At 39.3% G+C, this 13,248-nt stretch overlaps 2 protein-coding genes across 5 annotated transcripts in view; one reads left to right on the top strand and one right to left on the bottom strand.

Moving 5' to 3' along the window:
- The window catches only part of LOC134818433 (anaphase-promoting complex subunit 1-like), a 60,903-nt gene that overhangs the window by 39,630 nt on the left and 8,025 nt on the right, over positions 1-13,248 (top strand). The window lies entirely within an intron of this gene.
- Positions 1,413-12,854, bottom strand: LOC134818431 (deleted in malignant brain tumors 1 protein-like). Of its 3 annotated transcripts, none has more exons than XM_063827973.1 (11): positions 12,696-12,854; positions 12,406-12,479; positions 10,705-11,010; positions 9,786-9,956; positions 9,377-9,688; positions 8,253-8,558; positions 7,880-8,050; positions 7,440-7,745; positions 6,718-6,891; positions 5,583-5,888; positions 1,413-4,978 (listed from the first exon to the last, which is right to left on the bottom strand). In XM_063827973.1, exons 1-11 carry the CDS (start codon positions 12,725-12,727, stop codon positions 1,929-1,931), a joined length of 5,208 nt encoding a protein of 1,735 aa, XP_063684043.1. In that variant the 5' UTR covers positions 12,728-12,854; the 3' UTR covers positions 1,413-1,928. The 3 variants fall into 3 exon arrangements, with proteins under 3 accessions (XP_063684043.1, XP_063684045.1, XP_063684046.1); XM_063827976.1 differs by having other exon boundaries at positions 4,887-4,974; positions 12,696-12,794; XM_063827975.1 differs by lacking the exons at positions 7,880-8,050; positions 8,253-8,558; positions 9,377-9,688; positions 9,786-9,956; positions 10,705-11,010 and having other exon boundaries at positions 1,483-4,978; positions 12,696-12,787.

Here is a 13,248-nt window from a genome sequence, read left to right as displayed (position 1 = left end):
GTTGCCATTGTTGTAACATGTACATAGCATGACTAAGGATTAAGGAACAATCCAAATTACTCTTTACAATTAGAGTGGGGACCCTCTGGTTGCAAGACCTATGTTTAGTTTCATGAGCCACATCGTTTGAAGACCAGTAAAAAGATAAAATCATGCTTTGAAAGTTGAATTGCGTTAAGGAACAATCTAAATTACTCTTTACAATTAGAGTAGGGACCCTCTGGTTGCAAGACCTATGTTTAGTTTCATGAGCCAAATCGTAATTTCAGGACCCGTATGGATGCATGAAAATTAACATTCACACCTAGTACAATCCACTGCGGTGCCTTATCCAGCTTCTATTTATAAATTCTTTAAATCGTACATGTTAGATGGACTCTATCTTATAAAATAAAGTGAAATGTCAAATGTTTTTATATCACGCTCATATGAATAACCAACCGACACAAGGAAGGCAGTTATAACCATGTAGCCAATCAGAATACACGACATATTATGTGAGCTCGCCTGGAGGTCAGAAGCGGGACTTTGGGTAGGGCAGCATCTCACATCATACCTACCTACCTTGGGTACCTTGGGTTCGTTTCGGGCTAGCACGCCCAGGCCAAGACATCTTGCATAGTTGGGGGGGGGGGAAATCCCTCCACGAACTTTTAAAAGGTGCCGAACTCCACGACCTTTTAAAAGCAATAACGATCATCCAGATATGTGCAGAATAAATATGACTGTGTTAACTATACTGCTTTATGGAAGTGAGGTATGGATTACCCAAAAACGCAGATGAAAAGATTTGAAGTGTTTCATCAAAGATGCTTGAGAAGAATCCTGAAATCAAATGGTACTACCGTGTATCTAACGCTGACGTACTCAAGCGGGCTAACATCGCCCCTGTTGATATTGTTGGTTTGGTCATGTGGTGTGGATGCCAAAAGAGAGAATACCCAACTATCTTCTGCACTGGATCCCAAAGCATGGCAAAAGGTCTAGAGGCAGGCCTCGCAAGAACTGGTTATCATGTGTCCTAGAAGATGCGGCTATTTTCACAGGTGTTGATAATATCACAATGTAAACTGCAGAGCAACAAGCAACAAACATGGTACATCGGAGTAAGGAGTTAAGTGCTAAAAAGGTTTTTCTCAATTAGGCGAGTCGCTTAAATACCGACTTTTGGTCTTTCTTTTTTTCAGGTTTTGGACCAATTTTTACCTGATCCGTCACATCAATTCCTACAAGAACCTCCAAAGAATTAATTGATTGAACAATAGATGACCACGTTACAAGCCGATTAAAGCTGAGTCAAGTAGAACTACATTTTTTGCTCCGGCAATATTGTAAATGCAACCGATCATAAGGTTATTAAGGTATCGTTCTACAAATTCTTAAGAGTGTAGTGTAGCTGAACAAGTATTTCTAGCCAGATTATAAGTTTAATTTTTAACAGTAAAATCAAAGTTTTTAGAGATCAATAAACTAAGCAAATCTCACAGCAATCCAAGATTCAAAAAATATGAACTATAACTATAAGAAATTGTTTCCCAAATAGCACTTTAAGAAAACGGGGAAAAAGATAGGGATCTACCTCGAAAATTTAGCCTAAATAATTTTGTACAGAAATGTAGCAAGTTTATAAATTTCCATCGCTCATAGACTTTATAAAGTTAAATATACGTTAGAAATTATAAATGTACGCCGACAAAATTCAGAAGGTAGACAGGCTGAAGCCCTGACAGTCATATTTTTGTAATAATCTTTTAATATATATTTATCAATATATTTATAACTAAATCATATACATTATTACATTGTCTTTCATTGTGTATAAAACTCAAAGTCAGAAGTAAAAACGACCTAACCACATTAAGGACAAGAAAGAGTTTGCAATAAATACATGATGTATGATATCATGGAAATAGTCGACTATACTACTACTAAATCTCCTGCATTTCCACGTTTTCAGTAGGTGGAGAGCCGATTCGAGAGTACAAGACTGAGGCATGGCGAGATATCTTTCTGCTAGCTTCTGATAACTTGTTCACCATATATTGCGTGATAAAATCATTGTAGAGCAGGGGGTTGATAACCGAATTGATGGGAAGAATCACCATGGATATGATTGAATACCAAGGAGTTGCATCCACGATTTCAGTATAGTGAAGCATGCAAATTATGATGAATGGCACCCAGCAGAGAAAATCCGTCGTGATGATGATAGCAATCTTTTGGTTCATCCGCCTATTTCTTTGACGAATCTGCTCGTCGACTCTTCCAGCTGTCACCTTGTTGGACGATCTGTTTGAGAATACGCCGATGACAATGTAGCATGTTAATATCACCACGAAGCAGGTAAAGTTGATCACCAGGATGCTCCAAACAAATGCCATTTGTGGGTCTGTCTTCCGAATAAAGTATTTGAAGAGGCATACTCCATCGTTTCCGTAAAATCCAACTTTTGACTCTGTCTTTGTGAAGTCTTTAGCTCCATGATCATGAGAGAACATTTCGGATGTCATCTTGTCTATCGTATCCCAACTTAAAGACCTGTCGTTCATACGACCGAAGTATTTTTCAAAAACTCCAGAGTGAGTCTTTTTGCTGACCAACCCGATGAAAAGTTTTAAGTCAGTGTCATATCGTACTCCATTCGCAAAGAAATCTTCGTACTTTTGGAGAACAGGTAAGACCGCTATTGCCGCTGATAAGGCAAGAATGAAGACGTTCAGAGCAATAACTTTAATAGAACTCTTAACCGTTACTTCTCCAGGAATTCTCATTGAGCTCACGATACCATGAAATCTCACCAAACTGAGAATTGTCATTGCAAACAGAGATAATTGAGATCCAATAGTGCTTGCAACTCCGAGAAGAGAGCATTCACTGCTTGTCAGCCAAGCCGTCTGCTTCTTACAGTAATCCTTACCATGCACCGCTACATCGAACACAGAAACCGCCAAAAGATACGATCCAACCAAAAGATCACCGACACTTATCATGATTACCAACGATTTATTCGTTTGAGCCACAGTGGTTCTGCACTTCTTAAAAGATTTGATGCTGTACACGATGATGCTTACATTAGCCAAAACAGCCAAAAGTCCAATGGTCCACGAAAGTCCCTTTAGTACACTTCCTTCAAGAATTTCCTTTGAGCATTCATCATTACACTCGTCCGTCAAATCTAAACAGTCGAACTTTCCATCACACTTGCTTGTTTTGGGTATGTAATGTTCAGAGGCTTCACACTTGAAGTGATTAGTGCATCGTGCTTCATCCGACCCGTCACCACAGTCATCGACAAGATCGCACACCTGAGAGTAGGAAACACACTTGATGCCATTGTCACATACAAAGATATCATTCACGAACACGCTGTCATTGACACCTCCAGATTTTACAGCAAGTGTGAGATACTCGTCATACTCATTGCATTTCCCTTTGTTAGCTACAGTTGCCACTCTGTCGGGGTATTGGCCAGGACAGGAATTGTATCCGGGAATGTTTTTCAGTGGGCATGGTGAGTTAATACATTTGTCATTGCAGCTGGAGTATACATACTGCTCTCCAAACATATGATCACAGTTTGTTGTAACATTAGGTAAAGTTATTTTCGATTTCATCAATCCATAAATGTCATCATTAGGAAAGATGAAATGCTCAGAACCGCAAGGATAAGTTAATTTCCAAACTTGCTCAAGTCCTTTGAAACAATAGGACAAGCGTTTTTCAAGTCCTTGGTTGTGAGAAACAACTTTTTTAGAAACAGAAATTGAACCCCTTGACTCCTTACAGATTTCATTTTCATTTCCGCATGTGTCAATACCGTCACATAGGTCATCGAACCCGATGAATCCTGGATCACCAGTAATGCACATAAAAACGTTCTCACAAATACTATTGGCAGTCACATATCTTCTTGTTTTACCGCTTCCACATTCCGGCCAAATGTTTTTTTCGTCATCACCGTTGATGCAATCCTTTATGCCGTCTCTTAGCCATGCAAGAGGAAGTGGTTGACTAAACGTTCCATTCCCGCCCCTTCTGACACAAGACTGTTTGGTTTTTGCTTGACACAGTGGGATTCTTTCATCGCTGTCATCGCTGCAGTCTGATACACCATTGCAAAGAAAATGTTTTTGTACATAACAGGATGTACTAACTCGTTCACAGATCGAATCAATACCGTCGTCACAGTGTGGTACATCTGCACACATCCTATATTTAGATACAGTCGATATGTACGCATGAATCTTACAAGTCATTCCAACCCTCAAATGATCCGAGCAATTAAATTGATCTACGTAATTTAAACATATATTTGTGGGTGAGCACCTTGTGAAGTTGAATACTGGAAATTTATCATAAATTGGATTATGTTTGTCAGAACTAATTGTGCTTCGGCGACATAGATCCTTTTCTTCAAAATTCTGTGGATTACACATTTCTGTGACGTTACAATTACAGTTTTCAGCATGTAAAGGTGTGCAGATGAAGATAGGGTTTGTATAGTTAATTTGGTTGTCACCGTGAGAATATTGTCCGTAGGTTAGGCCGTTGCAATTGGCCTCATCTTCACAGTCGACGGCTCTATTAATATCATCACAAATGTCATTGCATATGAGGTTTTGGTTTACTACCTTTCCTGTTGGTAAGATAACTTCTGTCTTATTTCCAAGTTGCCTATCTTCAACCGCTGCATCAACTAATATTCCATCATTACCAACTTGCCACTGACACAAAGCATTTGTTAACGACTGGAATTGTTCAAAATTAAAAGTTCCACAAGCTTGATATGATTTTTCATCGTTTATACATTTAAATTGTAGTGTATTTTTCACCACCACTTTTCCATCAGGACCCATCCTTCCTTTCTGTCCTTTACTGTACCATTCATCAGAGTGGCGACATTTTGATTGCAAATTTCCAGAATAAGGGTGGCAGTTGAACTTCAGAAAGCCTCCCTGATTCTCTAAACCGCATCTTTCTGAAATTGAAACTGTCAACAATTCATGGAATGCCGGGGCAGTGACAGCGGGATAGTGGCGAAAGACTGTATCAGATAATGTTTCAATTTTAATAATAATTGTTGTGAAATTCGTCAAAGAATTTATCTTCTCCTTCAACGCAATAAACAAGTTCTGTCGGGGGGGGGGGATGATTTAAAATGACACAACTGTTTATTTGTTAGTTTGTTCACATTTTTTTAAATTTTATCCATAGAAATTTATGGGGATTATAACATTTTATGGCATATTATTCAGACATTTTATGATATTTTATGCCATTTTGGAATTTAACATTTATATATCGAGTTGAAATACGATAAAAAGGCAAAACTGTCAACCTTTTTACAAACATTTGTCTCGCCAAGTTGATTACGATCCTTTAAACATTAAGTCAAAATAAGGTAAATAACGGATACTTTTGAATTCATTGTACAATGTACATGTTAGGTGTCACATATTATGTAATTCGATGATCAAAATCCATGTCATAAATGGCATATAATTTCAATTTACTCAAAGGTTTTTTCCATCCATTTTCTACATAAAAATGTTGTCATTTTAGGTCATTGATTAATTTCTCACCGATTCCATTACATTGAAGGAACACATCTTCGCTGTGACCACAGTTGTGTGTAGTAGAGAATGAACATGAACTCCATTCCCCACTGCTGCATAAAACATCATCCAGCGTGATTTCAAGACTTGATTGGATGGTCCACTTATCACCACTAGTCCATTGTAAATGTCCAGGGTATCCCATTTTACGACAAATAGCATCTGCCGAGTTAGTACTAAAATCATCGTCGCAAACTTTTCCACCATTGTTCATCAACAAGCCAAGAACCCCAGCACCGACAGCATTGCCATTTAAATCTACCAGACTAAATTCTGAAAAGTGAATTATGTTAGAAATGATCATATTTGGGGTGGGCGACAATTGACCCCCCGACAATTGACCCCCCGACAATTGACCCCCCGACAATTGACCCCCCGACAATTGACCCCCCGACAATTGACCCCCCGACAATTGACCCCCCGACAATTGACCCCCCCGACAATATAATTTAATACAATTGACCCTGACTCTGACCCTGACCCTGACCCTGACCCTGACCCTGACCCTGACCCTGACCCTGACCCTGACCCTGACCCTGACCCTGACCCTAACCCTAACCCTAACCCTAACCATAACCCTAGCCCTAACCCTAACTCTAACCCTAACCCTAACCCTAACCCTGACCCTGACCCTAACCCTGACCCTGACCCAGGACTCTGACCATAACCCTAACCCTGACCCTGACCCTGACCCTGACCCTGACCCTGACCCTGACCCTGACCCTGACCCTAACTCTAACCATAACCATAACCCTAACCCTTACCCTGACCCAGGACCCTAACCCTAACCCTGACCCAGGATCCTGACCCTAACCCGATCAATTGACCCCAGTGTAATTACATGGGGGGTCAATTGTCGGGGGGTCAATTGTCGTACTAAACCCTAGATTTCGCGACAATTGACCCCAGTGTAATTACATAGGGGTCAATTGTCGGGAGGTCAATTGTCGGGGGGTCAATTGTCGGGGGGTCAATTGTCGGGGGGTCAATTGTCGCGGTACCCATATTTGTACTGCAGAAGCCATGATAAGACTGTATAAAGATTGTGGAAGAGTTAAATCTTAATTGCACAGAAAATTGGAAGGAAGTGGTTATTTAAGACCTGGACAAGTCTCGTCCTCGTTGCAAGTTTTACTCTCAGACGCTTCCCCAACACAATCTGCACCTCCATGGGCTGGAGCAGGCTGAGTACAAGTTCTTGTTCTGGTTTGAGTGCCTCCTTCACAAAGAGCTGAACATACAGACCACTCTCCAAAATCACTATAACCTCCGTCGACTGAAAAAGATAAAATCATGCTTTTAATAATTAATTACACAGTAAACGACCGGAACATGATTTCAGGCCTGACCGGGACCGGGACCAAGAATCCTGAATTAACTGGGACCGGGACCGGGACCGGGATCATAAATCAGCATTTGACCGGGACCGGGACCGGGATGAAAAATGTGACTTGACCGGGACCGGGACCGGGACCGGGATAGCTCAAAATTGCCAATCCCGGTACCGGGATTCCCGGTACCGGGATTCCCGGTACCGGGAATCCCGGTCGTTTACTGTAATTACAACTTTCGGTTAATAAATTAATAGACGTTTTAATTTTGTCCCTAATTTCCTAGCATGTAACTCCCCTCCTTTTATTTACTTTGCCTATATAATTGGAAATATTTTAGTTTATATTTTGAAGCCACAACTTTTGAAGAAAACTTTTAAATTTTCGATCTTCTTTTTAAAATATTTATCGAAATTCAAACTGTTTGGTCGTGCAAATTATCAACATTTTAATGTTTAAGCTTTGAGCTAAATGTAACATTCTCTGATTATACCTATTCCATCACATTGAAGAAACACATCTTCGCTGTGAGCACAATTGTGTGTAGTAGAGAATGAACATGAACTCCATTCCCCACTACTACATTTAACATCATCCAGCGTGATTTGAAGTGTTGATTGGATGCTCCACTTATCACTACTAGTCCATTGTAAATGTCCAGGGTATCCTATTTTACGACAAACAGCATCTGCCGAGTTAGTATTGAAATAATCGTTGCAAACTGTTCCACCATTATTCATCAGCAAGCCAAGAATCCCAGTACCAACGGCATTGCCATTCGAATCTACCAGACTAAACTCTGAAGGTTGAATTATGTTTAAAATAGCTAATTTTGAAGTGCAGCAACCGTGTCCAAATTGTTCAAAGGTTACAGCAGAGTTAAAATTAAATCTAATTTGCACAGAAAATTGGAAGGAAGTGGTTATTTAAGACCTGGACAGTCGTCCTCGTTGCAAGTTTTACTCTCAGACGCTTCCCCAACACAATCTGCACCTCCATTGGCTGGAGCAGGCTGAGTACAAGTTCTTGTTCTGGTTTGAGTGCCTCCTTCACAGAGAGCTGAACATTCAGACCACTCTCCAAAATCACTATATCCTCCGTCGACTAATAAAGATAGAATCATACTTATTATAATTAATTGATCATAACGTCTGTTTTAAAAACTGAGGGAAATTTAATTTTTTTACCTGATTCTCAAAGTGTGTTTCACAATTTTTACTGAAACTCAGACCTTTTTAAAATGTAAATTATCGACGTTTGACAGATTACAACTTTTATATTAAATAAACAGATTCTCTTTTTTTACCTATCCCATCACATTGAAGGAACACATCTTCGCTGTGAAAACAATCGCTTGTAGATTTAAATGAACAAGAACTCCACTCCCCATTGCTGCATAAGACATCATCTAACGTGATTTCAAAACTTGCTTGTATGGGCCACTTCTCACCACTAGTCCATTTAAAACCTCCGAGGTATCCCATTTTACGACAAATAGCATCTGCCGAGTTAGTGCTGAATGCATCGTCACAAACTGTTCCTCCATTATTCATCAATAAGCCGAATGTTCGAGCACCCACAGCTTTTCCAATAGAATTTATCAGACTAAACTCTGAAAGTTAAATTTTGTCAAAAGAGTTATCTATAAAGTGCTGTAGCGGAGTTAATTAAGAAAATGATACTTGTAACAATAAATCTATCATAACGCAATCTAATAAACTGGCGGAAATTTTAATTTTTGTCCCTGTTCTTCACTGAATGCCTTATCGGACGTAATTGTCACGAACATTACTTTCACGCTGGAGAGCTTAGCTTGAATAATTATGTCCGTGAAAATAATGTCTGGCATTAAAATAATAAAGTCCGGTAATTGTTTCCATTAATTTTAGTGTGTGTGTCCCTACATAAGCGTAGATATGTGTATAGCTGATTACTATATTAGCTTATTAGTATACTAGGACAAATATAATCACTCCTTAGTCACATTCACTCTGTATTCAATTTACATAATGTAAGTTAAAGTACTTAAGTTATAACACCATGATCACATGACTTTGATTCTAGAGTTCAGAAAAAGAGAAAAACGCTTATCAAAACATCACCAACAATTTTCACAATTTCTGGGCGGTAATGAACGTGAAAAATTTGGTCCCTGAAAAACTTGTCCGTGACAATTATGTCCGATAAGGTATGTAACTACCCTTTAATTTTCCTACATAGTTGCGATTATTAAAGTTTATTTGAATTTGCTGCAAATTTTAACGAAAATTAGCTTTTATTTTTTAAACAACTTTTAGACAATTTCAACTGAAATCAAATGAAAGCTTAACTGATGCTGATTCAGAACTTTTGCTTTTGTAAATTGTAATTTACATGACGTTATGAAAGGCTAAAACATATAGATTAAATGGGTAAATTCTCTGTTTATACCTATTCCGTCACATTGAAGGAACACATCTTCGCTGTGACCACAGTTGTGTGTAGTAGAGAATGAACATGAACTCCATTCCCCACTGCTGCATTGAAAATCATCCAGCGTGATTTCAAGACTTGATTGGATGGTCCACTTATCACCACTAGTCCATTCAGTATGCCCGAGGTATCCCATTTTACGACAAATAGCATCTGCCGTGTTAGAGTCGAAACCATCGTCACAAACTGTTCCTCCATTGTTCATCAATAAGCCAAGAATTTTAGCAGTAACACCAACGACATTGCTATTAGAATCTATCAGACTAAACTCTGAAAATTGAATTACGTTAGTCCAAATTTTCCAAAGATTCCAGCAGGGTAAAATCAAATTTGTTTAGAAAATTAGAAGGACAGGGATATTTTAAACCTGGACAATCGTCCTCGTTGCAAGTTTGAGTCTCCGACGCTTCCCCAACACAATCTGCACCTCCATGGGCTGGAGAAGGCTGAGTACAAGTTCTTGTTCTGGTTTGAGTGCCTCCTTCACAAAGAGCTGAACATTCAGACCACTCTCCAAAGTCACTATATCCTCCGTCGACTAAAAAAGATAAAATCATAAAAATTAATCATGGCAAGTCCGTTTAATAAACTAATGGCAGTTTTAATTTGTTTAACCTACCATAATACCATTGCCGAAGGCAAAAAGATCATGAGGAATAAGTAATCAGGTTTATATATGAAGTGGCCGAACGGCGCTACGATGACGAAAGAAGTCTGCTCCTTCAAAATATAGACCACTCCCATTTAATTATGTGGATAGGAGACGTATACTTTGCTGTGCGCAACACCGGTCAAGAGTTAATCAATTACACCCGAAATTGCTACCTGTATTTATTATTTTTTCGCGATTTTCTGGATTGATTTATTGTTAGTGCGCTGCACTAAAGTGGTCAAGTAAATCGTCAATTTATCATGCACAGATCCTACGCCACTCATTTATGGAAAATATAGTATGTAAATATTCTGCATTCAAAAAAGTTAATCTGCAAGCCTAAAATGACACGATTGTAAGATGCGCCACACTTTCATTTGAAATAATTACTTGTACAAGTGCATTGTAGGGACTAGTGAAAATTGATCGTGCGTGGGCCGTGGTGTAACCGCGGCGAAATTCTTGTTATCCCTATTGTTCACAGCATGTAACTCCCCTCCTTTTATTTAATATTCCTATCCCATTCCTATATAATTGAGATTATTTTAGTTTATTTTAAGAAAATTAACCTTTAAATTTGTATTCTTTAGAAAATACTTTTATTTGAGCTAAATAGAACATTCTTTGATTATACCTATTCCGTCACATTGAAGGAACACATCTTCGCTGTGACCACAGTTGTGTGTAGTAGAGAATGAACATGAACTCCATTCCCCACTGCTGCATAAAACATCATCCAGCGTGATTTCAAGACTTGATTGGATGGTCCACTTGTCACCACTAGTCCATTCAGTATGCCCGAGGTATCCCATTTTACGACAAATAGCATCTGCCGAGTTAGTACTAACATCATCGTCACAAACTGTTCCACCATTATTCATCAGCAAGCCAAGAATCCCAGCACCAACGGCATTGCCATTCGAATCTACCAAACTAAACTCTGAAAATTTAGTTACGTTAGAAATGATTACATTTGTACTACAGCTGCAACCGTGACCAAATTTTGTCGATCACGAATTTACTGTTTCAGGTATTCAAACTTAGACTCCCTGAAATTTTCGTAAAATTTCGTCCATTACAGTAGCTACCAGAGGCACATATTAGGTGCGATGGGTGCGGGATCGCACAATTTACCGTTTTCCGCAAATTTCCGCATAATTTATTGTTTTCCGCACATTTTGTTATTTTCTGCATATTTCCGCATAATCTAGCATTTTCCGCGTAATTTCGAATAATTTTGAAATTTTCGCGTTAAGATTTTTGAGTGTAAAAACCAAAATATGTTAAAAGTCGGGCCCTTTTAGGACCGTGACTCAGGCCCTTTTAGGACCGTGACTCAGGCCCTTTCAGGACCGTGACCCAGGCCCTTTTGGAACTCATACCTAGGCCACGTGACCCAGGCCCTTTCGGGACCCTGACCCAGGCCCTTTCGGGACCGTGACCCAGGCCCTTTCGGGACCCTGACCCAGGCCCTTTCGGGACCGTGACCCAGGCCCTTTTGGAACTCATGCCTAGGCCACGTGACCCGGTTACCACGTGACCCAGGCCCTTTCGGGACCATGACCCAGGCCCTTTCGGGACCGTGACCCAGGCCGTTATGGAACCTTCGTCGTTACCGTACTTGGATCATACCTGCATCCCTTTTTATCGGGTAGTGAGCTCTATTCGTTGTAGCGTTGGCTTTATGGTGGGCTTAATGGATCTGGGATCAAATGGTTTACAAGTACTGACGATCAATGCCTACAAGCGTGTCACATATTTGCGATCACGCATGGGATCTGATCGACTCTATCAAGAGGCGTCTTCAAATAACTGTCTCCTGATCTCTACCAGATCAAGTCACTGTTCTCAGATAACTGAATCTCAATATAGGTTCAATCATGGTCTTAGTAAAGAACTACACCCTCAGTAACACATAAACAGACCTATTTTTGATAAGAGCGGCGGTTATACGTTTAGAATTTCCAAAGTCCTTCAGAAAATGCAAAAGAAAACCGCACAATTCCTGCACAAATTTCGAAAAAATCGTCGCACATTTGCCGCATAATTGGTAAAAATTTACCGCACATTACCGCACATTTTACCTTTATAGTCGGGTGCGGTACCGCATAATTTCGATTTTTTTACCGCACCTAATATGTGCCTTTGGTAGCTACGAACTCAAAACTTTCTGGCTACTATTAGATAATTATAAACTGACGGGAATGTGATCTCGTCACTCAATGTTTACTGTTTAGTTTTTAGTTGTCATTGAAAAGATCATGCTTTGTTTATGATGGAAACAATTGAAAAACCGAAGGGTTCAAGTAAAGCAGTTTATTTAGCTGTGACTCACCTTGCTGCCCTTCCACATTGACATCTCCTGCTGTGTCCTCAGTTCTCACCACATGATCAAGCACCAGCGTTAAACTGCATGGAAATGCGAATGAATTGATCAATTAAATTAGTATTGATCATCAATGGTGACTCTAAAAATAATATTTGAAGATTTGAATATTGGTTGCATTTTTTCAGCTTTAAAAGAATTGTTACTGCTGTATCATGTAACTACATGCAAAATCTTTGCTGTCACAATACCAATAGTTCTTAATTGATTCAAGTATCCAACTATTATACGGATTTTACCTTATCAGACAAGAGATCACATTGCACCTCATATAATCGTTGTTGAAATAAACGTGCCTTGATCAACTTTTGGCAATCTAGAACAAAATAAAACTGTACAATCTATTGAAATATCTATATTGTGGTATAACCAAGCAGTACTTCATAACACAATAGAGCAGATATCTCACGCGGAGATACTTGTCTCAGGCTAAAAGCGCCCACGTGATGTTCTAGACAGCCCTGAGTACTGGGTTGAGTGGGTAGTACTAGTAGTGCAGTTTTCAATTCTATTTTCATCTTCGTGCCAGTAAACCCGTGGACTGCGGTGAAAATATATTTGATCATTGTTCGGTTAATCAAAAGACAATGTTCGGTTAATTTTCGGACAATGTTCGGTTAATCAAAAGACAATAGCTATTATACTGCTGCTAGCATGTCAGAGAGAGCTTTGTTTAAAATTAAAACCGTGTGAGATTATAAATTGTGCTGACCAGGAACCAAAGCAAGTGAAGTTGAAAGAATACACTGAGCGGATAAAGCCAGTCAATGTCATGAAGAACAATTTACAGAT

Source organism: Bolinopsis microptera, chromosome 7 (assembly GCF_026151205.1).
Source record: "Bolinopsis microptera isolate Bmic1 chromosome 7, MBARI_Bmic_1.0, whole genome shotgun sequence".
Classification (NCBI taxonomy): Eukaryota; Metazoa; Ctenophora; class Tentaculata; order Lobata; family Bolinopsidae; genus Bolinopsis; species Bolinopsis microptera.
This window is presented reverse-complemented; position numbering and strand designations above follow the sequence as displayed.